Source organism: Erpetoichthys calabaricus, chromosome 15 (genome assembly GCF_900747795.2).
Source record: "Erpetoichthys calabaricus chromosome 15, fErpCal1.3, whole genome shotgun sequence".
In the NCBI taxonomy this organism is placed as follows: domain Eukaryota; kingdom Metazoa; phylum Chordata; class Cladistia; order Polypteriformes; family Polypteridae; genus Erpetoichthys; species Erpetoichthys calabaricus.
In genome coordinates, this window is record NC_041408.2 from 53,594,290 (window position 1) to 53,618,983 (window position 24,694).

Consider the following 24,694-nt stretch of genomic DNA (forward strand, 5'->3'; position numbering starts at 1 on the left):
AGTGTTTAGGGTTAGGTAGACTTTATTGTCTCAGAAGAAAATTTGCCTGTCAGCCAAGTAACACAGTGTAAGATTCTAATTTTGGCTGTTTATACACACTGTCTCTTATTTTCTATCACAATGCACATTATTTAACCAGGGCTGAGGGTTGATAATGAGAATTCATTAACTATCATGTAATAAAGCTTTCCCCAAGGACTTAGTACTTGCATCATTGTCTTTTAAAATACCACTGTGGCAGTAGTCTATTGGTCAGTCTCATGTCCACTATTCCTCTTATTCATGAATATGACTCTGATGTGATGTATTTAAACTCCCCTAGTTGAGGCAGCTGCTACAATGCACCTTCTAAGAACAAGCTACTTGCTTTGGATAGAGTACTATCATAATATCAGTTGTGAAGATGCTGATTACTATTCATACATTTTAACACTCAGTATGTGATTGAAGTTACACTTGCAGTCAGTATATTACCTTTTGCAAAAGGTAATAGTACATTCTTCAGGTCTACACACTCCTTGGCTTTGAGTGTGAGAATAAAGAACGTGCATCCATGATGGACTCCTGTATCCTCATGAAATTTGAATGAGTTTTATTTAATTCCAAGTAAGCAAACAGAATTATCACTGCTCAGTTACAGAGATTGAATGAAATGCAACAATGATCCAAGGAATCCATGCTATGGTTATGCCTGTCACATAATACCAAAGATGATGCAGTCATTACCCTTAGCCAAACCTACAGAATGTATGGTTAGATACAGCAAACTCCTAAAACTCCTTATGTATAGGCAAATGAAAAGAGCTGGTCAGCTGTTCTACTGCAAGGTCAAAATCCCCATTGCTGCTCATTGATATGAAGTGGAGCGTTTTCAGTATTGGCTGAAGTCTCTGTTCCAGTAGCCCAGCATAAGCTTTCACTACATGGGGTAAACAGTGTCAGCCTTTGGTAATTGGAACACTCCCTGTTTTCCTGCTTTACTAAAAATAGAAGTCGGCTCTCCAGTTTACCACTGTCAATGCCTTGACCCTGCCTTCCAAGCCTTCTTGTGCAAGAAATACAATAGTATGTTCATCCTTTTTGGCTAAACTTTATCCACCTATGCAGATTTGTCAATGTCACTGCTTTTTAGGCACCAACTAAACTAATTAAACTAATTCTACCATGTACTCCAGACATTGTCTTGAATGAATAGTGGATACCTTGTCCATTGGTTTTAGCGTAGGTGTTTCTCCAAGTGGTCCTTCCATTTCTCAATGATATTATCAGATTAGGTCCATGTTGCCTTCGCCACCTTACTGAGAGCAGCCTGGGGGATGACATTCTGAATCTGTGAGAATGTCACTCGCCATTGCATTTTCAGATACCTACCATATACAGGCCTTTGTTGCTGATGCTGCTGCTGTCAGAATGGCCATTTTACCCTTTTGGTACTCCTTTGGCAAATTTAGAAACCTATCTGCTAATGCTTCTTAACCTGAACTTACCTGTCTTACTCTTGTTCCTACAGTTTCTATGATGATAGGCACCTGTGTAGTAAAATGAAGTCAATAGCAGGGGTTTTATTTTAATACCTCATCTCTCTTATTGTATATTTACATTGCCAGATTCCTTTGTGAGCACTACATAATGAATTGTTTTGTTATTCATAGGTTCTGAGAGCTCAGGAGAAGAGAGTGAGCATGAAGATGACTATGATGAAGATGAAGAGGAGGACAATGATGATGGGCAGCAGCTTGTCAAAGCTCAACAACAAGCAAACAGTGAACAGAATCAGATTGAGCCACTTGGATGCTCTCATCCTTTTGAAAGATGGGAAATAATTACTCCATTAAATGACTGCAGGTCAACTTCTGAAAAAGATCAGGACCACGGGCACCCATCAGTTCCTCAACATTCTTTAAAGACAGACACTTGTGAGCAGTTGGGGAATTTAGATGCTGAAAGGGAGGAGAAAAGGAAATGGGAAGACAGAAGGGAATTGCCACCAAAACCTCAGCTGAAGCGCAAGTGTAGAAGCAGCGGAGCCAGTGAGTGGCTCAGGGGAGCCTCCCCTGAAAGGTCAGGAGAGTGTGCTAAAGCCAGTGCCATTAGCTTGGGGTCCAGCAGCAGCAGCAGTGGGAGTAGTAGTAGTGATGATGAAGAGGACAAACAGCCGCAAGTGAAAGAAATAGAAAATAATAAAGTTAAAAGTACTCCTTCTAAAAAGCATAATGGACTTGAGGAAAAGAGGAAATGTGTTCGCCCAGCTGGATTCTGGGATGCAATGGAGAAAAGACCCAAGCTCCTCAGTAATTCTGAAGATAGACTGCAAAATAGTCGATCCAAGGGGCAGAAGGATGTTTGGTCCAGTATCCAGGGTCAATGGCCAAAGAAAACACTGAAGGAACTTTTTTCTGACTCTGACACAGAGGCTGCCAATTCCCCTCCTTCAGAAGAGTTTAAAAAAGAGCCATTACTTGAGGAGAAAATTGAAAAGGTCCCAGTTGAAGGGAAATCCATTGTTGAAGAAAGAGGTGATAAAAGAGTGGAATTTCCTAGTAGCGGCAGTAACTCTGTTCTTAACACCCCTCCTACCACCCCAGAATCCCCTTCACTTTCAGTGAGCAGGGTAGAACCCGATAGGACTCTGGCTATATCTCCTCCCCCAACCCTTGATCCCCCTCCACCACCACCTCTTTCCATTGGTACGGGGTCATCAACACTTCCCCACCCACCTGTGCAGGAAGAGAGTGTGGAAGGCCGTAGTGAGACAGACAGTAGTACTGTGGAGGTTGAGAGCCTTGGTGGAGAACTACAGGAGCTACAGTCAGAGGGTGGTGCCTCACCTGTGGCATTTGACACCAGTTTGTCTTCAAGTAGCAACAGCAACAGCAGTGTTAACATTACCAAAAGTATCAGCAGCGGAAGTCCACCTGGGGGGATAGAGAACCGGGAGAAAGGTCAGTAATGTTGATTATTCCAGCATTGTGGACACGGCCAAATGAACATACAGGACATCCGGAAAATATTCACAGCGCATCACTTTTTCCACATTTTGTTATGTTACAGCCTTATTCCAAAATGGATTAAATTCATTTTTTTCCTCAGAATTCTACACACAACACCCCATAATGACAACATGAAAAAAGTTTACTTGAGATTTTTGCAAATTTATTAAAAATAAAAAAATCGAGAAAGCACATGTACATAAGTATTCACAGCCTTTGCCATGAAGCTGAAAATTGAGCTCAGGTGCACCCTGTTTCCCCTGATCATCCTTGAGATGTTTCTGCAGCTTAATTGGAGTCCATCTGTGGTAAATTCTGTTGGTTAGACATGATTTGGAAAGGCACACACCTGTCTATATAAGGTCCCACAGTTGACCGTTCAAGTCAGAGCACAAACCAAGCATGAAGTCAAAGGAATTGTCTGTAGACCTCTGAGACAGGATTGTCTCGAGGCGCAAATCTGGGGAAGGTTACAGAAAAATTTATGCTGCTTTGAAGGTCCCAATGAGCACACTGGCCTCCATCATCCTTAAGTGGAAGAAGTTCGAAACCACCAGGACTCTTCCTAGAGCTGGCCGGCCATCTAAACTGAGCGATCAGGGGAGAAGGGCCTTAGTCAGGGAGGTGACCAAGAACCCGATGGTCACTCTGTCAGAGCTCCAGAGGTCCTCTGTGGAGAGAGGAGAACCTTCCAGAAGGACAACGGTTCATCTTTCAGCAGGACAATGACCCTAAGCACACAGCCAAGATATCAAAGGAGTGGCTTCAGGACAACTCTGTGAATGTCCTTGAGTGGCCCAGACTTGAATCAGATTGAACATCTCTGGAGAGATCTTAAAATGGCTGTGCACCGGCGCTTCCCATCCAACCTGATGGAGCCTGAGAGGTGCTGCAAAGAGGAACTGGCAAAACTGGCCAATTATAGGTGTGCCAAGATTGTGGCATCATATTCAAAAAGACTTGAGGCTGTAATTGCTGCCAAAGGTGCATCGACAAGGTATTGAGCAAAGGCTGTGAATACTTATGTACATGTGATTTCTCAGTTTTTTTTATTTTTAATAAATTTGCAAAAACCTCAAGTAAAGTTTTTTTATGTTGTCATTATGGGGTGTTGTGTGCAGAATTCTGAGGAAAAAAACAAATTTAATCCATTTTGGAATAAGGCTGTAACATAACAAAATGTGGAAAAAGTGATACGCTGTGAATACTTTCCGGATGCACTGTATTAAACATTTTAATATACTCAATCCTGAATATGGAATTTACAAGTATATAGTTCCACGGGATACTTTGCTGTGTTGCAGAGTTTATGACATAATTTTGATTTCAAACTAAGATGTCTGCTCTGTGCCTGTGTTTGTAGCTTCAGCATCTTATTGTGTTTGTTGATAAGTCAACAAAACCCCTGCCACAAAGTTTGCTAAGTTTAGTAAGTTAAACAAAGTAAATATTCAGTGAGCACCACTGACTTACTGGCTGTTTGTGGTTTCCACATGAATGTTTAATGGAGACACTGGTTTTAATAGTAGTGTTTGAAATTTAGAATTACATTTGCTGTCACTATGAGCAGAAAATAAATCAATTCAGTTCTCTAAAAAGGTTACAAAGCCCTTTTAAACTTGGTTAGAAAATGACAGAACATTTTCTTCAAATGTGTATTTTTATTATAAACTAGCAGAAGTGTCTGGTATTGTCTGGGTATACTGTATTTGTATAATGGGTGATAATAAGAAAGCAATTATTTACATTTTTTTTTAATATTGATCCTTTTGTCATTGTTGGATGTCCCATCTATCATCTACACTACTTCTCTACCAAATTCTCTGCTCTGATGAGTCTACAATTTGTTCTTTTTGTGTGTTTGGATTCCATATTTGACATAACTGCTTTCCGGATTGGAACCATGAACGCTACTACTTTGTGTTTTTTTTTTTTTTTTTACTGTGGTTTGTTTGGGCTTGTTGAATTTTGAATCCGTGGACCACAGAAAGGACCTACAGTAGAGGGGATTGGGGCTCACATACATTGCTACAGCTCTCCATTTTATTGTATGGAACAGCAGCAGTGGTGGTGTTCAATAATATTATAAAGATAATTCAAAGTTGATTTAAAATTTATATAAATCACAACACTATATTGGCACTAAAGCCTAAAATTACTTGAATAAATGTGTACCATCATGAAACATTAAACGTTCCTATCAAATCATTCTCGTTTTTCAAAAATGTAAGATTTTCTTTGTTAATAAATGTAGTGTCATCATTTCAGAGTTATTGTCACATATACAGTCATATGAAAATGTTTGGGAACCCCTCTCAGCCTGCATAATAATTTACTCCATTCATCCATCCGTCCTCTTCCACTTATCTGAGATCGGGTCGCGGGGGCAGCAGCTTGAGCAGAGATGCCCAGACTTCCCTCTCCCCGGCCACTTCTTCTAGCTCTTCCGGGAGAATCCCAAGGCGTTCCCAGGCCAGCCGAGAGACATAGTCCCTCCAGCGTGTCCTGGGTCTTCCCCGGGGCCTCCTCCCAGTTAGATGTGCCCGGAACACCTCACCAGGGAGGCGTCCAGGAGGCATCCTGACCAGATGCCCAAGCCACCTCATCTGACTCCTTTCGATGCGGGGGAGCAGCGGCTCTACTCTGAGCCCCTCCCGGATGACTGAGCTTCTCACCCTATCTTTAAGGGAAAGCCCAGACACCCTGCGGAGGAAACTCATTTCAGCCGCTTGTATTCGCGATCTCATTCTTTCGGTCACTACCCATAGCTCATGACCATAGGTGATGGTAGGAACATATATCGACTGGTAAATTGAGAGCTTCGCCTTGCGGCTCAGCTCCTTTTTCACCACGACAGGCCGATGCAGAGCCCGCATTACTGCGGATGCCGCACCGATCCGCCTGTCGATCTCACGCTCCATTTTTCCCTCACTCGTGAACAAGACCCCGAGATACTTGAACTCCTCTACTTGGGGCAGGATCTCGCTACCAACCCTGAGAGGGCACTCCACCCTTTTCCGGCTGAGGACCATGGTCTCGGATTTGGAGGTGCTGATTCCCATCCCAGCTGCTTCACACTCGGCTGCGAACCGATCCAGAGAGAGCTGAAGATCACGGCCTGATGAAGCAAACAGGACAACATCATCTGCAAAAAGCAGTGACCCAATCCTGAGTCCACCAAACCGGACCCCCTCAATGCCCTGGCCGCACCTAGAAATTCTGTCCATAAAAGTTATGAACAGAATCGGTGACAAAGGGCAGCCCTGGCAGAGTCCAACTCTCATTGGAAACGGGTTCGACTTACTGCTGGCAATGCGGACCAAGCTCTGGCACCAATCGTACAGAGACCGAACAGCCCTTATCAGGGGGTCCGGTACCCCATACTCTTGGAGTACCCCCCACAGGATTCCCCGAGGGACACGGTCGAATGCCTTTTCCAAGTCCACAAAACACATGTAGACTGGTTGGGCAAACTCCCATGCACCCTCTAGGACCCTGCTAAGGGTGTAGAGCTGGTCCACTGTTCCGCGACCAGGACGAAAACCACACTGTTCCTCCTGAATCCGAGGCTCGACTATCCGATGGACCCTCCTCTCCAGGACCCCCGAATAGATTTTTCCAGGGAGGCTGAGGAGTGTGATCCCTCTGTAGTTGGAACACACCCTCCGGTCCCCTTTCTTAAAGAGGGAGACCACCACCCCGGTCTGCCAACCCAGAGGCACTGTCCCTGATGTCTATGCCAATGTTGCAGAGGCGTGTCAACCAAGACAGTCCTACAACATCCAGAGCCTTGAGGAACTCCGGGCGTATCTCATCCACCCCCGGGGCCCTGCCACCAAGGAGTTTTTTGACCACCTCGGTGAGCTCAGTCCCAGAGATGGGGGAGCCCAACTCTGAGTCCCCAGGCTCTGCTTCCACATTGGAAGGCATGTTAGTGGGATTGAGGAGGTCTTCGAAGTACTCCCCCCACCGACCCACAACGTCCCGAGTCGAGGTCAGCAGCGCACCATCACCACCATATACAGTGTTGACACTGCACTGCTTCCCCCTCCTGAGACGCCGGACGGTGGACCAGAATCTCCTCGAAGCCGTCTGAAAGTCGTTCTCCATGGCCTCCCCAAACTCCTCCCACGCCCGAGTTTTTGCCTCAGCAACCACCAAAGCCGCATTCCGCTTGGCCTGCCGGTACCTATCAGCTGCCTCCAGAGTCCCACAGGACAAAAGGGTCCTGTAGGACTCCTCCTTCAGCTTGACGGCATCCCTCACCGCCGGTGTCCACCAACGGGTTCGGGGATTGCCGCCACGACAGGCACCGACCACCTTAATAATTTACTCTACTTTCAACAAAAAGGATAACAGTGGTATGTCTTTCATTTCCTAGGAACATCTAAGTACTGGGGTGTTTTTAGTGAAGCAGTATTTAGTTGTATGAAATTAAATCAAATGTGAAAAACTGGCTGTGCAAAAATGTGGGTACCCTTGTAATTTTGCTGATTTGAATGCATGTAACTGCTCAGTACTGATTACTTGCAACACCAAATTGGTTGGATTAGCTCGTTAAGCCTTGAACTTCATAGACAGGTGTGTCCAATCATGAGAAAAGGTATTTAAGGTGGTCAGTTGCAAGTTGTGCTTCCCTTTGACTCTCCTCTGAAGAGTGACAGCATGGGATCCTCAAAGCAACTCTCAAAAGATCTAAAATAAAAACAAAGATTGTTCAGTATCATGGTTTAGGGGAAGGATACATAAAGCTATCTCAGAGGTTTAAACTGTCAGTTTCAACTGTAAGGAATGGAATCAGGAAATGGAAGGCCACAGGCACAGTTGCTGTTAAACCCAGGTCTGGCAGGCCAAGAAAAATACAGGAGTGGCATATGTGCAGGATTGTGAGAATAGTTACAGACAACCCACAGATCACCTCCAAAGACCTGCAAGAACATCTTGCTGCAGATGGTGCATCTGTACATCGTTCTACAATTCAGCACAATTTGCACAAAGAACATCTGTATGGCAGAGCGATGAGAAAGAAGCCCTTTCTGCACTCGCCACAGAGTTGCTTGTTGTATGCAAATGCTCATTTAGACAAGCCAGATTAATTTTGGAACAAAGTGCTTTGGACTGATGAGACAAAAATTGAGTTATTTAGTCATAACAAAAAGCTCTTTGCATGGCAAAAGAAGAACACTGCATCCCAAGAAAAACACCTGCTACCTACGGTCAAATTTGGTGGAGGTTCCATCATGCTGTGTGGCTACTTCAGGGACTGGGGCCCTTGTTAAAGTCAAGGGTCAGATGAATTCAACCCAATATCAACAAATTCTTCAGGGTAATGTTCATGCATCAGTCACAAAGTTGAAGTTAGGCAGGGGTTGGATATTCCAGCAAGACAATGTCCCAAAACACAGTTCGAAATCTACAAAGGCATTCATGCAGAGGGAGAAGTACAATGTTCTAGAATGGCCGTCATAGTCCCCTGACTTGAATATCATCGAAAATCTTTGGGACGATTTGAAGCAGGCTGTCCATACTCTGCAGCCGTCAAATTTAACTGAACTGGAGTGATTTTGTATGGAAGAATGGTCAAAAATACCTCCATCCAGAATCCAGACACTCATCAAAGGTTATAGGAGGCGTATAGAGGCTGTTATATTTGCAAAAGGAGGCTCAACTAAGTACTGATGTAATATCTCTGTTGGGATGCCCAAATTTATGCACCTGTCTAACTTTGTTATGATGCATATTGCATATTTTCTGTTAATCCAATAAACTTAATGTCACTTCTGAAATACTACTGTTTCCATAAGGCATGTCATATATTAAAAGGAAGTTGCTACTTTGAAAGCTCAGCCAATGATAAACAAAAATCCAAAGAATTAAGAGGTGTTTTTCCCAAACGTTTTCATATGACTGTATATAGTGTCATGAAATTCCTGTCTGCACATATGACCAACGTGTACCATGGTACCACTGTCTTTGTCTGACAGCCCGAATCACACTATGCTTTTAATATATAATATAGTTTCACATGGAATTTTGCAATTGAGAAACTCACTGAAAAGGGTGTTTTGGGTTTGGGTTTGTTTAAAAGAAGGTATCTTTGCTCCGTTAAGGGTTTTGGCAACACAGTATATTCCTTTTGGACCCATTTCTTAGAAAAGGGTTTATATTACAGTTAAAGGGTGAAAGACTGTGTTCTGAAGATTCAGCATGGCTAACACACCCCATGAGGAGAAAAAATGGTTACTCTTAATAACAGCTACAATCCAGTGAAGCAATGAAACAGTTACCCAGATTAGTTGTGAAGGAAATGCTATACTGGATTTCTTAAATGAAAACTTACTTTGGCTAGTACAAAACTTTGTGTGTGCTGACAGTGGTATCCTCCAGGCAGCCCCAGTACAATCCTGCTGCTTGACAGGAATTGGTTTTTGGGTTAATAAATTGCAACCAATTTCCCAAATAGCCATGAACCAATGCATGTAGAATTTTGTGAAAATTGGTTCAGTAATTTTTGAATGATTGGCTAGCAAACAGATTCTGATTTTATTTATATAGGTGAATATGCACCTAAACGAATTTGAAAAACAAAATTGTCAACAATTATTTTAAAAGTCAAAACTCAAATCAGCTTTCATAATTATTTATAGCCTACACATTCGTGTCTGATTGAAGCCCCTCTTGTTGCAGTAAGTCTTCTGAGGAAACTTCTACCAGCCTGTTGAGGAATGTAATTTGCTAATTGTGCTTGGCAAACATTGTTTCTGGACTGACATTTTCAGATTGTACTAAGATTCTGCATGGGACTGGGTTTCAAACTTTGATTGGGTACTGTGAAACATATGTGCTGCATTCATTTTTCATTTACCACTAACAAGTTTACCGAAATATGAAAACAGTTCTGCTGATAGGAAGTATCCCCACAGCGTGATGCTGTAGTCGCCATACAGTACGGATAGTGATTATTTGGACAGGAGCAATACTAGATTTGTGCCACATGTAAAACTTGGAATTTTTTGCAAAAATCTTAATTTTTGGCTTGTCAACCCATGAGATCCTATTTGCTGGTTCACTGATAGTTCATGTCCATTCTGGCAAACTTCAAATGGGTCTTAAGATTCTTCTTTTTGAGAAGTTGTTTTTTTCTTGCTATGCTTCTATGCCTGCCATTTGTAGTGGAGCCCTTGCTTTCATTGATTGACAATCCTTTTCACCACTCCCTGGCACTGAGCTCTGTTGAGCTTTTAAGGTGATGGTTGGCCTATTAATGAGTTTGCTGAGATTCTGAATTTTGATGGACATCCTTTTCTAGATAGACAATGTCTGGGCAATTTGATGCATGTTTCATTTCATGATAATTGAGTGAGCATTGCACAGAGAGAGATCCAGACACTGCATTGTTGTTGTTACAGACTTTTTAAGCTATGCATTGCCATCAGTAACTTTATCTCTACCTTCCTTAATATTTTTTTTTAAGATTTCATTTTCTTAATTTTTGTTTGGATTGATCAATGCTTTCTTAACAGACAGGAGCTGATATACTGAAAATGTAACTGAGACATCAGTGGTACACAGGCAGAGGCCAGAAGTAAAGTAATTATATACTTTTTAGGACAAGTTAGAGCAACCAAAAATACTATAGTCTGAATATAGATGCAAATAGGAATATTTCAGGCATTTATATTTAATGTACCTCCTAAAAAACTAATGTTGGCCTAAAATATGTTATTGATTGTGAAGATTACAATAAAAATGTAAAGTGTGTAAGTATCATTTGTAATCCATTAGAATCTGGAGATTTTGTAAAGGTCATCATACTTTTGCAATGCATTGCATTTGAAACACCCCACTTGCATGTATTCACAGTATTGTTACAGTGTACATTTGGTCATATCTTGTATCCTTTTGGCATATCCTGTCTATGATAACCGAGCAGTATACATTTGGCTTTACATATTTCTTCTTTTAGAAGATTGGTAACATAGGTGATATTTAAACACCACACGAAAAATCTAGTATCTTTATGCTTATGTTTTGTGCAGAACCCTTGCTGTTTTTTTTTTTGTTTGTTTTTGTTTTTTAAGTAGGATACAAACACAATGGTGAAAAACTAATTTTTATGATTCCCAGATGCATAGAGTATGTCAGAATAAGATGAGTGAAAAGGAAGAAAGTAACACAGTAGTATTAATTGATATTGTCTCATAATGATGTTTTCATGCAAAGGTATTCAGATTTGATTTTTTGTTAATAACAACACTGTTAATAGATTCAATGAGTATAAAGTTAAAACACGTCTCTCCATTTCAGTAATTTTTTCCATGTGTGTATCCCAAGAATCTTTAAATGTTGTTTATGTTCAGGTTTCCTTGGTAAAGATTTATTACTTAAAGTGAACTTGATTTCTAAATGTTACTGTTTATACCATGCACTCAATCGTGAATTATTGATCCACTTCCTTTTTACTTTTTCAATACATAAATTATCTGTTATGTTTTTTGTTTGTTTCTTTATTTAACGGTATTAGGAAGTCAGAAAAGGCTAAAGGAGGTACAGGGGGGTGGCCCAGCCAAGAAGTTAAAGAGAAGCCAAAAAAATACTGCAGCTCACCACAAAAAGAGTAGAAAATCAAGTAAGTGTGGTGTCATTTGTTACCCATTCAATTAAATATACTTTAAAACAAGGAGTCTCAGACTTCTTTTAATTTTCATATAGAATTAAGTGGATGTACCTCTCAGATTTTGCTTCTAGTAACAAGAATCAAGTGATTTATTGTGTTGTTAAAATTGCCTTTTTTGAATGAGGTGCTTCTTAATTGCTTTATGCACAGAGCTATATTCTCCTCCAAAAATATAGGAATGACAAGGCCAATTGATTTGTTTTTACTGTACACTGAAGACATTTGGATTTGAGATAAAAGAGTAGTAACACATCTGCTAATACACAACTGAACACATCTTCAGTGATGTTCCTGGAATCTTCTGGTTTTTTACATCTTTGAACAACATACATGTTTCTAGATGAATAAATTGATGAATATGAGAAAAGAAGACAACTGAAAGAGGCTGCAGTAACAGTCTGGAAAAGCATATTGAAGTAAGAAACCAACCATTTGGTGATGTCACTATTGCAAGTAAGGGATATGTAACCAAGTATTAACTGTTATTTATTTTAACTAGAGGGCTCCGCCCCTGCTCGCTTTGCTCGCCCACCCCCGGGTTTGGTTTACTGGATATACAATTTAAAGAGATTGTTATTTTCATGGGAATTGTTTCATATGCATCATTTTCATTTTTACTTTAAAACTTTTGTAAAAACAATACTTGTCCTTTATTTCCGGCACTGGGCGTGGTTAAATCTTTCTCACAGGATGTATAACGCTGCTTGTGTTGTGACGGGGCGGCTGAAAACATACTAAGGAGATGCCGTCGGATCGGTTGCTGTCTTTCTGCTACTGGCGAGCTGCGTGTTCTGTTTGTCGCGCTGCATGTCGATCATTTAAAAGCCTGTACAGCAGCTGTCCTTTTGCCACTTCGTGTCTCTGCCGCTCGCATTGTGAAGAGTGGGCTGAACGCACGCTACAGAGTTGCAGTCGGATCATCTGCTGGCTTGTTGCTGTTGGCGAGCTGCTTTTTCTGGTTGTCACGCTGCGCATTGATCATTTCAAAGCCTGTACAGCTGCTGTCCTTTTGCCACTTCGCATCTCTTCTGCTCGCATTTTGAATGGAGGGGGAAGGGGGTCAGAACGCACGCTGAGAAGTGGTTCGATCATCTGCTGGCTTGCTGCTGCTGCTGAGCGGGCTGTGTGTTTTGCTTGTCGTTTGTCGTTGTTTTAAGAGCTGGGAGCACATAATGTCTGTCTGCCAAAAGCATTCCAACAACTGCTTGGTTAGATGTCTGTGAACTTGTTTTAAATGTTGTCTCACTGCCTTGTCTCGCATGACGTTAAGAGTGTCTTTCGCGGGACTTCAAATTGTCTTCTGAGAAGATCACGTCTCGTCTCCCTCCCAAGATTTTTTTTTTTTTATAGTAGAGAGATATACTTAACTATCTGTTCCTATAATTTGGTTGCCTAAAATTTAAGTGGTCTAAGGTGCTATATTCTAGATGTCAGTGCCAGGAAATAAAAGCAGAAATTCTTAACACTTGTCTCATATTAATCTTTTGACCTCAAACCCAAATATCTTCAGTGTATAGCAAAAACAGATGAATAGGTCGTGCCATTCCAATGATATAAAATTGTGCCAACAGATTATGTGTATATACAGTGCATCCGGAAAGTATTCACAGCGCATCACTTTTTCCACGTTTTGTTATGTTACAGCCTTATTCCAAAATGGATTAAATTTGTTTTTTTCCTCAGAATTTTACACACAACACCCCATATTGACAACGTGACAAAAGTTTACTTGAGGTTTTTGCAAATTTATTAAAAATAAAAAAACTGAGAAATCACATGTATATAAGTATTCACAGCCTTTGCTCAATACTTTGTCGATGCACCTTTGACAGCAATTACAGCCTCAAGTCTTTTTGAATATGATGCCACAAGCTTGGCACACCTATCCTTGGCCAGTTTCGCCCATTCCTCTTTGCAGCACCTCTCAAGCTCCATCAGGTTGGATGGGAAGCGTCGGTGCACAGCCATTTTAAGATCTCTCCAGAGATGTTCAATCTGATTCAAGTCTGGGCTCTGGCTGGGCCACTCAAGGACATTCACAGAGTTGTCCTGAAGCCACTCCTTTGATATCTTGGCTGTGTGCTTAGGGTCGTTGTCCTGCTGAAAGATGAACTGTCGCCCCAGTCTGAGGTCAAGAGCGCTCTGGATCAGGTTTTCATCCAGGATGTCTCTGTACATTGCTGCAGTCATCTTTCCCTTTATCCTGACTAGTCTCCCAGTCCCTGCCACTGAAAAACATCCCCACAGCATGATGCTGCCACCACCATGCTTCACTGTAGGGATGGTATTGGCCTGGTGATGAGCGACGCCTGGCATTCTCACCAAAGAGTTTAATCTCTGTCTCATCAGACCAGAGAATTTTCTTTCTCATGGTCTGAGAGTCCTTCAGGTGCCTTTTGGCAAACTCCAGGCGGGCTGCCATGTGCCTTTTACTAAGGAGTGGCTTCCGTCTGGCCACTCTTCCATACAGGCCTGATTGGTAGATTGCTGCAGAGATGGTTGTCCTTCTGGAAGGTTCTCCTCTCTCCACAGAGGACCTCTGGAGCTCTGACAGAGTGACCATCGGGTTCTTGGTCACCTCCCTGACTAAGGCCCTTCTCCCCTAATCGCTCAGTTTAAATGGCCGGCCAGCTCTAAGAAGAGTCCTGGTGGTTTCGAACTTCTTCCACTTACGGATGATGGAAGCCACTGTGCTCATTGGGACCTTCAAAGCAGCAGAAATTTTTGTGTAACCTTCCCAAGATTTGTGCCTCGAGACAATCCTGTCTCGGAGGTCTACAGACAATTCCTTTGACTTCATGCTTGGTTTGTGCTCTGACATGAACTGTCAACTGTGGGACCTTATATAGACAGGTGTGTGCCTTTCCAAATCATGTCCAATCAACTGAATTTTTCCACAGATGGACTCCAATTAAGCTGCAGAAACATCTCAAGGATGATCAGGGGAAACAGGATGCACCTCAGCTCAATTTTGAGCTTCATGGCAAAGGCTGTGAATACTTATGTACATGTGCTTTCTCAATTTTTTTATTTTTAATAAATTTGCAAAAATCTCAAGTAAACTTTTTTCACGTTGTCATTATGGGGTGTTGTGTGTAGAATTCTGAGGAGAAAAATGAATTTAATCCATTTTGGAATAAGGCTGTAACATAACTAGATGTGGAAAAAGTGATGCGCTGTGAATACTTTCCGGATGCACTGTACGCCCCTAGCACTGTAGTCAAGTGCCCAAACCATAAATAATGTTTATGATAGGAGATGCCTGAAGGAAGCATTTCTGACTTTCTTTGTTTCTTATAACTGACCATGGTCACTCCAGAGGTTTATTTTCTCCAAAGATGCTCCTGATTGGAGTTTGTGTTTTCCTTTCCTCTGTTCTCTACTGGCCTGAAATAAACAATTAATTAAATGGACAGATATTACTGGGCTCCTTTATGTTAATCAGTTTTGAACTGCTTTGTTTTCTCTGTCTGTTTACACAGTCTTGATGTGTATTTATGTAATTTGTTAAGTTTGTATCTTACCTGAGCGCTCTATGCCTGCACTCATTGAAGAGTGTTATTCAGAAATAAACTGAATTGTAGTGAGTTGAATTTCCATTGTTGTGATGTCACACTCCCCAGCAACAATTTGGTTGATTCTCCATAACAAGCAATGCCATTCCATTCAGTAATTTACCAACACACTCATTTAACAGTTTTTCCTCAAATCTGAATTAAACTGTTAACTTCCATACATTCATATGCCTGAATGTCACACAGGCTCCCATTTTTAAGCACCTACCCCACTAGCCATTCTGTACTAAAGATTCAGTTTTACATACCATTCCGTAATTTAGGTACTTGCCTACCTGCTACTTGTTTTCTCTCATGTATGTTTATATCTCAGTTAAATTTTAATTTGATTCGGTTGCATACAGTCCCTTCTGAAACTATTGGAACAGCAAGGCAAATTAATTTGTTTTGCTGTGCACTGAAGACATTTGTGTGAGATCAAAAAATGAATATGAGAAGAGAGATCAAAGTTTCAGCTTTTGTTCCCTGGTGTTTACATCTAAATATGTTAAACAATAGAGAACATAGCACATTTGTATCAAACATCCCATTTTTTCAAGTGAGCAAATTATTGGAAAATGACAAGTGATGGGTGTTTCTTGTTATCCAGGCGTGTCATGTAAGATTAATTGTTCAATCATTAAGTAGCCCTGGGTATCTACTATCAGTTTAAGCTTTTGCTTTTGCCTGTGAAGACCGCATTTGTAGTTAAGAAGGGTAGACCAACATGAAGACCAGATAGCTGTCTATGGGAGAAAATGGGGGAAAATGCATCAGAGGTACTGTATTTCAAGAACATTGAGCATAGCCAGTACCACAATTTGGAATTTCCTGAAAAAGAAGGAAACCACTAGTGTACTGAGCAACAGGTATCAAACTGGTCATCCAAGGAAAACAACAACTGATGACAAACAAATTGGGAGATCAGTAAAGAAGAACCCCAAAACAACACTCCTTATTTCATGAATAACCTCCAAAGAGCAGGGGTGGAAATATCACAGTCCACTCTTTGAAGGAAACTTAGAGAACAACAATATAGAGGCAATAAAAAAAACCTGCATAGATGAGCCACAACAGTTCTGGAACAAAGTTTTATGGACTGATGAGACAAACATCAGCCTCTACCAAAGTGATTGAAAGGCCAAAGTTTGGAGAAAGAAGGGATTTGCACATGATCCTAAACACACAGGCTCATCTATGAAGCATGGCGGAGGTTATGTCATGGCTTGGACTTGCACGGCTGCTTCTGGAACAGGCTTAATCTTAATCTTAATCTTTTTTTTTTTTTGTTCAATGATGATGTAACTCATGATTGTAGTAGCATAATAAACTCAAAGTCTACAGAAGCATATTGTCTGCCAATGTACGGAGAAATGCATCCAAACTGATCAGGAGGAACTTTATTATTCAGCAAAACAATGATCCAAAACACACTGCCACCTCAATAAAGGACTTCATCTTGGGGGGAAAAAATAGAAGGTTTTGGACTGGCCAATTCAATCACCAGATCTTAACCTGATTGAGCATGCATTTCACATTCTGAAGAGAAGACTGAAGGACGAAACCTTGCAAAACTGACAGCAACTAAAAGATGCTGTGGTAAAAGCCTGGAAAGACATAACCAATGAAGAAAGAAGAAATTTGGTGGAGTCTATGGGTCATAGACTTGATGCAGTTACTGCAAGCAAGCGATATGCAACCAAATAGCAAGTATTTTTGACATTAATTTAGTTGAAAACATTTTGTTCTAGTACTTTTGCTTTCCTGAAAAACTGAGTTGTTTGATGCAAAATGTGCTCTGTTGTTTAACATATCTAGGGAATAAAAGATGAAACTCTGATCTTTCTTCTCATATTCATCTTTTGATCTCACCCACAAATGTCTTCAGTACACAGCAAAAACAAATTAATTGCCCTTGCTGTTACATTATTTTTGGAGTGAACTATATTTGTTGATTAGTTTAAGGGTCTGACATTTGTTTGAATTAAAAGCCGTAGGCATGTTTCTTAATATTCATTTATAGTTATGATGTTTATTTTTGCAATTTTGTTTTTCGTGACAGCTCAGACAAGTGACAGTGAAGATCAATCTGCTGGTGAAAACCCCACCAAACTCCAGCTTACCAAGGCAGCTGTGAGCCTGAAATGTCTATCTCAGGCCAAGTGCACCAGTCGATTAAATTTACCTGGAAAATGTAGCAAGCATCATGATCTGGAGCATAAGGAATTGAATATGCAGACCCAAAGGGCCTATAAATGGAGTTTTCAGATGGGTATGATTACTGCTATAACTGTCTATCAGTGATATCTTACTATCTCGGCCCATGCCAAAAGGTTTCTTTCTAATTCTTCTTTGAAACATATCGACTTGCCTTACCAATTTTAATTTGGTTGTTAGTTGTAAGCAGAGTCGTACTTATATGGTCCTCTCTCTGTTTTCGTCATGTTAATTCTCCAGTTTTGGACACGTTCTTAGATTTTAGTTTGTTACTAGGTAATTTACACATTCACAGACATGATGACAGTCTGCTAAATGTCTTTAACATTACAGTACAAGCAGTACACCTTTAAGTGATGTGCTGTGTTTTTAGAAATATTTAGTTTCCTCTTTCTGTAACATTATAAAAGCAAACCTCTTTCATATTGATTCACAGAATTATTTGCTTTGGTTTTTGAGGAAGATGCATGGCCCCCTACCTTGTGCTGGTGTAATAATGGGGTGTTTTTTAAACATGTGTGTTGCATATAACTGGCTAGCAAGTAATAATTTTTCTTTTACTTGTTACTCCAAATTGTTAAGGCTTGTATTTTAGCAGTTATTGTACTTATCACTACTATGGGTCAAGATAATACATTGTGGTTTGTTCTTGTGCGTTATTTTGTTCCACTACTATATATCTGGTGTGTTTGGAAGTACTTTCTGTAGCTGACCAGAATATCTTCCCCTCCCCTATGATCAAATTCTGACAATATTTTGTTCATCCAGGCATGGTGACTATGAGAACATTAGTTATTATTGAAGTATGTGTGATACTCAACATTGTTTTATATATTTAGCATGTTCAATAGTGATACTGATACTTAAACAAAATCTATATTTGTAATTGCACAGTCAGTCAGAAAGATAGATAATTTCAATAACAAACAGATTCAGCAATAAGTGTCAGTATTATTAATATGATAGCTGAAGCTTTAAAAGAAAATTACAGGATTAAAGTGAATAAGCTGTTCCCAATGAATAATTATTATAAAAATGTGTGTGTAAAAGTTAGAAGGGCAGATTTAGGTGGTATGGTTGCCTTGTCATCTTTTTAAGTTTGGCTAACATACTTGGCAGGTTTTTTAACATACAAGAGATTTTCAGTGTTTAATTTTTCAAATTACCATATTTATTATTATGATGAATAAATTAGCTACAGCATTAGTTTGGAAATGTGAAAGTGGTGTTTATACCAACATAGTAATCAAGTGGATGTTTGGAGAAGTAAATATATCAAGAAATATTTCTTTCTTGGTCCCTTTGTTTTTCAATGACACAGCTGAACTAGAGAAGATGTCAAGTGTTGACCGCATAGCATTTCTTCAAGACAAGCTACAAGAAATCAGACAACATTATTTGTCATTGAAGTCAGAAGTGGCCTCCATCGACAGAAGAAGAAAACGTTTAAAGAAGAAGGAACGAGAAAGTAAGAGGTTTTTGCTTAAAAAGAATTTCAGATTGTTGTATGGTGTATGATGACTTGCACAACTTCTGTCATTCACGTTTTAACACCATTCACTTACTTTTTGGCCTCTTTAATGAAAAGAGAATCGACATACTATATTCTGAAAAGTGCTGGGTGATTATTGCATTTGTTTCTCTGTTTCTTTATTTACAGCACTGGCAGGTCAAGTGACTTGATTGGTTTGTTACATGTTTGTTATGTTTTTTATGTTTTAAACAGAACTTATACAGATTTTCTTTGTAGATCACCCTTCATAGTGAATACCAACTGAACCTTTTATTTTATATACATAAGACCCTTTATAATGAAAGTTCTTGCAAAGCTGTAACTCATTTATTATTTCATATTATAAATTTCACAGACAGCTGTTTCAAACAATCATAAAATATTAAATATTTTATATAGCACCTCCCATTCCTTACTCTCATTCACACTATTTTGTGTAGTACATTAATATTGATCTTGAAATTATACTGTGAACATTTGCACTGTTTGATACACTTCTTCCTCAGATAGGTTTTTTGGACTATGTAAAAGAAAACTCTGTTGATTTGCAGAATTTAATCATCTCTTGTTCTTTTTCAAGGTGTCACTGCTTCATCTTCGTCTTCTTCACCATCCTCTAGTTCCATCACAGCAGCGGTCATGCTTACCCTAGCTGACCCACCAGTGTCAAACTCTTCTCAAAACAATGGGGTGTCACTTGAATGCAGGTGACAGAAGGAAACTGGCCCTTTTCTCTCAGCGTTCAGCTAATGCTCTTCAGCTGCTGGAAGGAAGGAGCATTTTTTGATAACTGAGGCACAAATGTGTTTGGGGCAAAAAAAGAACTAAACATGAGCACTATTTTCTATTTACAATGGTTCCCTCGGCAAGTAAGCTCTGCACTTAAGTGCACTTTTATGAAGGAGAATAAAAAATATAACAGATCTCTTGTATTTTTTTTTCTTTTTTTTTTGTCTTCAAGCAATAATTGTTTTCAACTTGCTACAACTGAAGTGAATTGCTACAGGAGAAAGTAACTCTTCATGGAATCAATCCCTGCCAGTCCTCATTTTTTCAATGTTTTGTTTTTTGTGTAACCTGGTACCTGTAGCGTTAGAGCTCCATCATACAACATACAGCTGAACCTGGGACTCTCTGTTTCACTTGCAACAGATTCTTTTCTGTATACAAATAACCTATTTCTGTTTAAATAGACAATTTCAGGGTCTGTTTGACCAACCCATTAGTTACACAATTATCCAGGTAATTCGTCATTGACTATGAAACTCCTAGCTAGTCAGGCTGCCTCTAAAGTATTTTCCAGAGTTTTAAAGTATTTCTAATAAAACACATAAGTACACATGAGAATTAAGGGGGGTAATGGATTTCATATTTTATAAAATATCTTAAAGCCTTAACTTTAATTACATTGATTTTAACTTTAACTGTGAGTTACAATGGGAATAAATCTAAATAGTTAATGGAAGGCTAAGTTTGCACTCCCTTTAAGTAGAAGTATATTCATGAATAAATAGGCCAACAGCTATCAGAGGTAAAGGGAACAGAGTATGGAAAGGCTGAAAAAGCTTTTATTTTGTAAGATTTGGAATCCGATAAAGCGTTATCTCTTTGGTAACTAATTTAAACTTTAAATCAAATTATTATTGAAAAATAAAAGCATTTGGTTGAATATTTGGTCCCTTTAGGTAAAAGGATCTTCATGTAGTGAAAATTGTCACAGGTGAAAAGAATGAGCATTAAAGTTGAGATGAAGAATTTCTGTTTAGTAAAATGTGATATAGTTCTGTTATTAAGTTATGCTTTTCTGAAATTCATTTCTTCTTACTTCAGTTTACAAATTACTGTATGAGCAGCCTAGCCTGCTGTGCACATCACATTTGCATCAAGCTTTAAGAGGTTTATAACGAAGAAGCAAACAAAAAGGATATTTTTTTTTTTTATCTCATTCTGTTTTCCTTTTGCTCAGTGTAATGGTATATATTAGTATAAAGGAACTGAAGCATTGCAAATGCAGGCAACCTCCCTGCTGTCATATCTGGCCTTATTACTGCAACTTTTTTGTATGGAGTTTCAGTCACTCTGAGATGAATAATATATTGATTCTGCATAAAAAAATGACATAAAGGTAAATTTCAGTCTACTTTCTGCTTATTGATTTTTATGTTCTGTGATATACTAAAGGTCTTTTCCCTTTGGCACTTGTAACTGTTTGCCTTTGTAATACATTTGTATATTGAAAGGTGTGTTGAAGTCAAAACTATTTAATAGCTTCCACTGTTAATATTATGTACTTTTTTGTACAGACAGTTTTACTGTTTTAATTGTAGTTTTGTGTTTATTCTCAAAAAGAGAGAAGCATGTAAAAATATAAATATATAAATATATATATTTATGTGTGTGTGTGTGTGTATGTGTGAGAAATGAGCACATATAACAATAATTATATATAAAAATACATGCATATGTGTATGCTGACTGTATACACATAATATAGACACATGAACACAGAGCTAACTCTTGCAAGCTGAAGCATGCATATAATGTAATATGCATAAATATTATATAAATTATATTTGTGTGTATATATTATATATGGAAGACATGAAAGAAAATGAGTCTGTGTAAATATATATGTTATTTGTATATATTACACACTCATGCTTGCAAGTTTATGTGTGTTAAGCGTGAGAGGGAATTTAATTTCCATTAACATTGGTTTGTCGGTTTTTGTGTGTCACAGATCTTTACACAAACTTTCTCTTGGTAAAGATGACTTTGTTTCCATAGCTTGAGCTGTTTTGAGATAATTTCAGTCAAGGGCAGTTTTCAAAAAAGTATTTTCAAACTTGTATATGGACTGTAAAGTTTTCTGGATCTTCAAATAATGAAACATCCTGCTAAAACATTAATGGGAGGGCACAAAGGGGTTGGTGTTGGTCTGGGAGAAAGATGAATAGTATTTATTAGGTTCTGCAGTGGGTGGATATTCTGTAATTTATTGTAAAAATGTAAGCAAGGAAAAAAAAGCCTCTGTTTTAAATAAATGCCATAGTTTGTGAATTATTTGCTTTCTTTTTCTATAGTTGTTTCATATAGAACATACTCCACAGTGGATCAGGTGGTATCAGTTGGTATTAGTTATTACATGATGGTTACTAATGACAGAAAATTGTCACTTTCACATGGTCGATTATGTACAGTATTTTACTATTTAGGATGTCTCTACTAAACTTTATATCAGATTAGATTAATTTAACTTTCCTTAATCCTGGAGAAATTACGAGTAGTTTCAAAAATTAGAAAACCTGGAAAAATTTGCATCACTGTGGGGGAAAAAAATCCATGAATTTTAAGCCAGTTAGAACTGTTTTTCCTACTCTGAGACACCTGATAAATACTGGCATAGAAATGCTAGGTATATTCCATATGGGGTCTCATTGGTGCACTGTATAGCTTCTGTTTTACTCAGCTAGATAGATAGATAGATAGATAGATAGATAGATAGATAGATAGATAGATAGATAGATAGATAGATAGATAGATACTTTATTAATCTCAATGGGAAATTCACAATTAAGCTGTGGATCTAAACAAGCTACTGGTTTTCTTAATTGTACACTGCCTGGACGTTGACTACAATGAGCCCACTTCGACTCAGAAATTCAGAAATGATAATTGTATTTCAAATAAAGAAAAGTCAAGATCACCATTGCAAATAGCTCCATCTGTTGGACATCCTTTATTACAAAAAGCCTGAGGGAGCTTTGTTGCGTAATCAGATCAGACCAGACCAGAACATCAAGGCTGGACAATATTACAGGATATACTTCAAATATCATTTTTGGGTGGAGGATCCCTTTAAAATGGATTAGATATCTCCTCACTAACATTGAGGAGAGAAATGAGTAAATTAAAAAAACAAAAAAAAAGATTTGAGTGTTTGGAAATTATGAGCATAGGACTAGATATCTGACACATGGATTATGTGACAGAAGTCATTTGAGATTTTATTTTTTCATGAAAGTTTAAATGCTGTTTGCCCAGTTTTAGTCCTGGTAGAACCCTATTGTACCAGGAAGTTTATTTCCATTTTATATAAAAACTTGAGATTAAAAATTTGTCTCAACCATTACCACAAACAACACAAGGTAAGTAACTGATAATATTTTTGAGAAGAATATTTCTTTCCATCTTTCTCTTCCCTTTAGATATATAAAGAATTAATTTTGAATAAAGTATAGCTCTATATGTTTGACTAACCAATAACTATTATTTAAATATATTTAAATTAAAAAAGAATTGAGAATTCCACCACATCAATTAAACCTAGCTACTGTATGTTAGTTTCATTTATAAAATATCTATCAAAGTAAATGCATTGTCCCATTATTACATTTTAAGGTTTCTTGGACAAGCTGTGTGTCAACATCAACACCTGCCGTCAGGATAGCCTCATTTCTCTGAATGTTGCACTTTCGTTCTTTATGATTTTACTGGGGTTTTTTTCTATGTTGATCTTGTTTGGAGATTTGCTAGCTAATACTTGAACTCTCACGAGTTTTGCATTTTACGATGAGTGTGAACCATTTACAGAGGCAAGGGACACCCACCTGGATAATTTCAGCCAAGCTAAGGCTAACAGTGGTGAAAACAAATGTCACAGTCAATTCATCCTCAGATCCACTGGGAGAGTACACTGGCATAGAGTTTAGCGCTGGTACTGCCTCTCAAGTCCACTGGTTCATTGATTGGTCTCCTCTAACTTCCATGTGTTTGCCTCCCATATCCCAAAGACATGCAGGTTATGTAAATCACCCTCTTATGGGTGAGTGTGGGTGAATGCGTGAGATTGGCTTGCCATGTACTGGTTCCTGCTTTACAACTAGTGCTGTCAGGATAAATACTGCAGTACTGACCAAGATAACCAAGTTAGAGGATGGACCCTTAGGCTGAAAGATGAATAAAAATGTACACTTTTTTTTGAGAATGTTTTGCCTGTGCATGTGTGTTTATTATATACTGCTAATGAGTCCACTTAATTTACATCACAAAGCAACCTAACCAATTCGTTAATTTCTTCCCAGTTGTTCACAACCCAATCTGTCAGTGTTGTTTTTTGTCAAAGCAGACTGAACATCTCACAGTTTAAGAGGAGTTTTCTCCTGTCAGGAGTCCTGTAGAGTTCTGTAGGGTTTTTTAAGTTTACCAATCCACCAACATAAGTAAGACCATCACTACCATACAGGGACCAAGAAGATTATTGCCATAATGATAGCTGGGCCATACATTGGCAAGTAACAATGGCCATTTAGTAAAAAACTTTTAACACTTTTTTGTTTCCATTCAAGCATATTTCTCATGTGAAATAGAAAATTACAAAGCCACCGTATTCCTAGTAAAACAATAATTATTCAAAATGGAGAACAGGTTCCTGAGGTACATTATATCACTGCCTGTGTAAATGCTTATTGTAATGTTTACTTAAGATGAGACAAATTCTTTATAACTGGGGCGTCACAGGGTTATGGTAATTTTTGAAAGGATTTTATGAATGATCATTTAGTCACTTGAATCATGGTAACAAATAAGGAATCATTGATTGATGCAGTTTATTTACCTTATTGTAAAGGATAACTTTATTTCTTTCTTTACAGTATAAAACAATTTCACAAACATGGTATATATGCATTTACCACATATAATCGTATTTTAAAGTTAAGCACTTTGTATAGTTTAAAAAAAA

The 24,694-nt window shown here is 38.8% G+C and overlaps 1 protein-coding gene across 2 annotated transcripts in view; it reads left to right on the forward strand.

The window, feature by feature from the left end:
- The window catches only part of arid4b (AT-rich interaction domain 4B), a 178,053-nt gene extending 156,042 nt beyond the window's left edge, over positions 1–22,011 (forward strand). For both annotated transcript variants that reach the window (XM_028820862.2, XM_051919364.1), the window contains 5 exons: positions 1,653–2,942; positions 11,515–11,619; positions 17,284–17,493; positions 18,760–18,906; positions 19,532–22,011. In XM_028820862.2, the coding sequence (XP_028676695.1) occupies positions 1,653–2,942; positions 11,515–11,619; positions 17,284–17,493; positions 18,760–18,906; positions 19,532–19,662 (1,883 nt within the window). In that variant the 3' untranslated portion in view covers positions 19,663–22,011. The remainder of the gene's footprint in view (positions 1–1,652; positions 2,943–11,514; positions 11,620–17,283; positions 17,494–18,759; positions 18,907–19,531) is intronic.
- Positions 22,012–24,694: the final 2,683 nt, after the last annotated feature.